Source organism: Pundamilia nyererei, unplaced genomic scaffold (genome assembly GCF_000239375.1).
Source record: "Pundamilia nyererei isolate P.nyererei 1_Seehausen unplaced genomic scaffold, PunNye1.0 scaffold00154, whole genome shotgun sequence".
NCBI lineage: Eukaryota > Metazoa > Chordata > Actinopteri > Cichliformes > Cichlidae > Pundamilia > Pundamilia nyererei.
Window position 1 is genome coordinate 930,640 of NW_005187555.1, and position 1,449 is coordinate 932,088.

The window sequence follows — 1,449 nt, forward strand, 5'->3', positions numbered from 1 at the left end:
GTAAATCCGTTGGGCATCTTTCTTCGCCTTTAGACAATAATTCTGATGCAAAAGAGCCAAACGGGACAGGCAAAAATGTCAAAGCTGCAGTTCCTCTAATGTCCAACAGGGGCTCCACACTGAGTCAGTCCCCATAGACTTTCATGTTGAAACTTTACAGCAGGAATAACCGTGTTTATATCCTGATACCGAGCCTGATACCGTTTGGCCTCTAATCTAAACCAGTTTCCACCCGTCCTTCATTATCACTTCCATCTGTAGCTCCTTCAGTCCCACCTCACCTGAATCCAGCTCTGATGGAAAATCAGCACAGAGCCCTGTGTGTACCAGTGGCACCTTCCACCGTTCATCCTCCACCCTTCAGCCTCACCACCATTCATCCTCCACCCTTACCTTCCTGCGGTGGTTTTCGTAGTTTATCTGGTCCCATCGCTGCTGCAGGTAACGGTTGGTGACGGGTTTCAGAGGCTGGTATGACTTGTGCATGTTTCTCAACTGGTGATAACCTGCAGCTCTATCACATCCATCCACCTCAGCAGGAGGTGTGTGTGTGTGTGTGTGTGTGTGTGTGTGTGTGTGTGTGTGTGTGTGTGTGTGTGTGTGTGTGTGTGTGTGTGTGTGTGTTTGCAGGCCTTGCAGGTTGTCACCATGGAGATGTACCCCTTTGTGCCATTGCAGCCAGGTAAGTTTCCTATTAATTATTACTGAGCTTATCCTCGAAACTATGCTGAGCACACACACACACACCTGGGATGACCATGCTTACTTACACCAGCTGAGTTGTCTTTTAACTTTGTGTCTGAACACACGTCACGCTTTTGCATTTTGTTTATGCTTCATTTTGTGATTTCTGCTCACTCGGCTCTGGTCCTGACTTTGTCTGGTTTCCTTCCTTTTCCTCCAAGTGGTTGCAGTAAGTTTGTTAATGGGGTATCACAAGAAAATGAGCCTATCATAAATAAGAACCAAACAAAGTCAGTCATGGACTACCTTAAAATTCATTGAGTTTTTAATCCAGACAGAGCTTCATGTGCAGAGGAAGGAGAAAGGAGGATGAAGATGGGGCTGCCAGGCAAGAGGAAAAGAAGAAGATCTCAAGGAGGTTTGTAGATGTAGTGAAAGAGGACTGGCAGCAGGTTGGCTGCTGGGATAGGAGGAGATGGAGGCAGATGATCTCCTGTAGCGACCTCTAAAGAGAGCAGCTGGGAGAAGAAGTGGCTCAAACCACTGTGAGGCATCTTACAGGGGAGTCGGCTTGAATGGCTAAACATGGATTGTTGTTCATGTTCATCTAAAATCTGCACAAAAGGTTAGAGCAGGGGTCGGCAACCTGCGGCTCTTTAGTACGGAGCCCCGCAGGGGACATGGGAGAAAAAAAAATTAGGGAGAAAAAAAAAATTAGGGAGAAAATAAAAATTAAGACGGACTTTTGCGAGATCTCGCAAAAGT

At 46.6% G+C, this 1,449-nt stretch overlaps 1 protein-coding gene across 1 annotated transcript in view; it reads right to left on the reverse strand.

Moving 5' to 3' along the window:
• The window catches only part of si:ch211-284k5.2 (uncharacterized), a 3,489-nt gene extending 3,003 nt beyond the window's left edge, over positions 1-486 (reverse strand). Inside the window, exon 1 of the mRNA XM_005745162.1 lies at positions 371-486. Within this exon, the coding sequence (XP_005745219.1) occupies positions 371-486 (116 nt within the window). The remainder of the gene's footprint in view (positions 1-370) is intronic.
• Between the last annotated feature and the right edge of the window lie 963 nt (positions 487-1,449).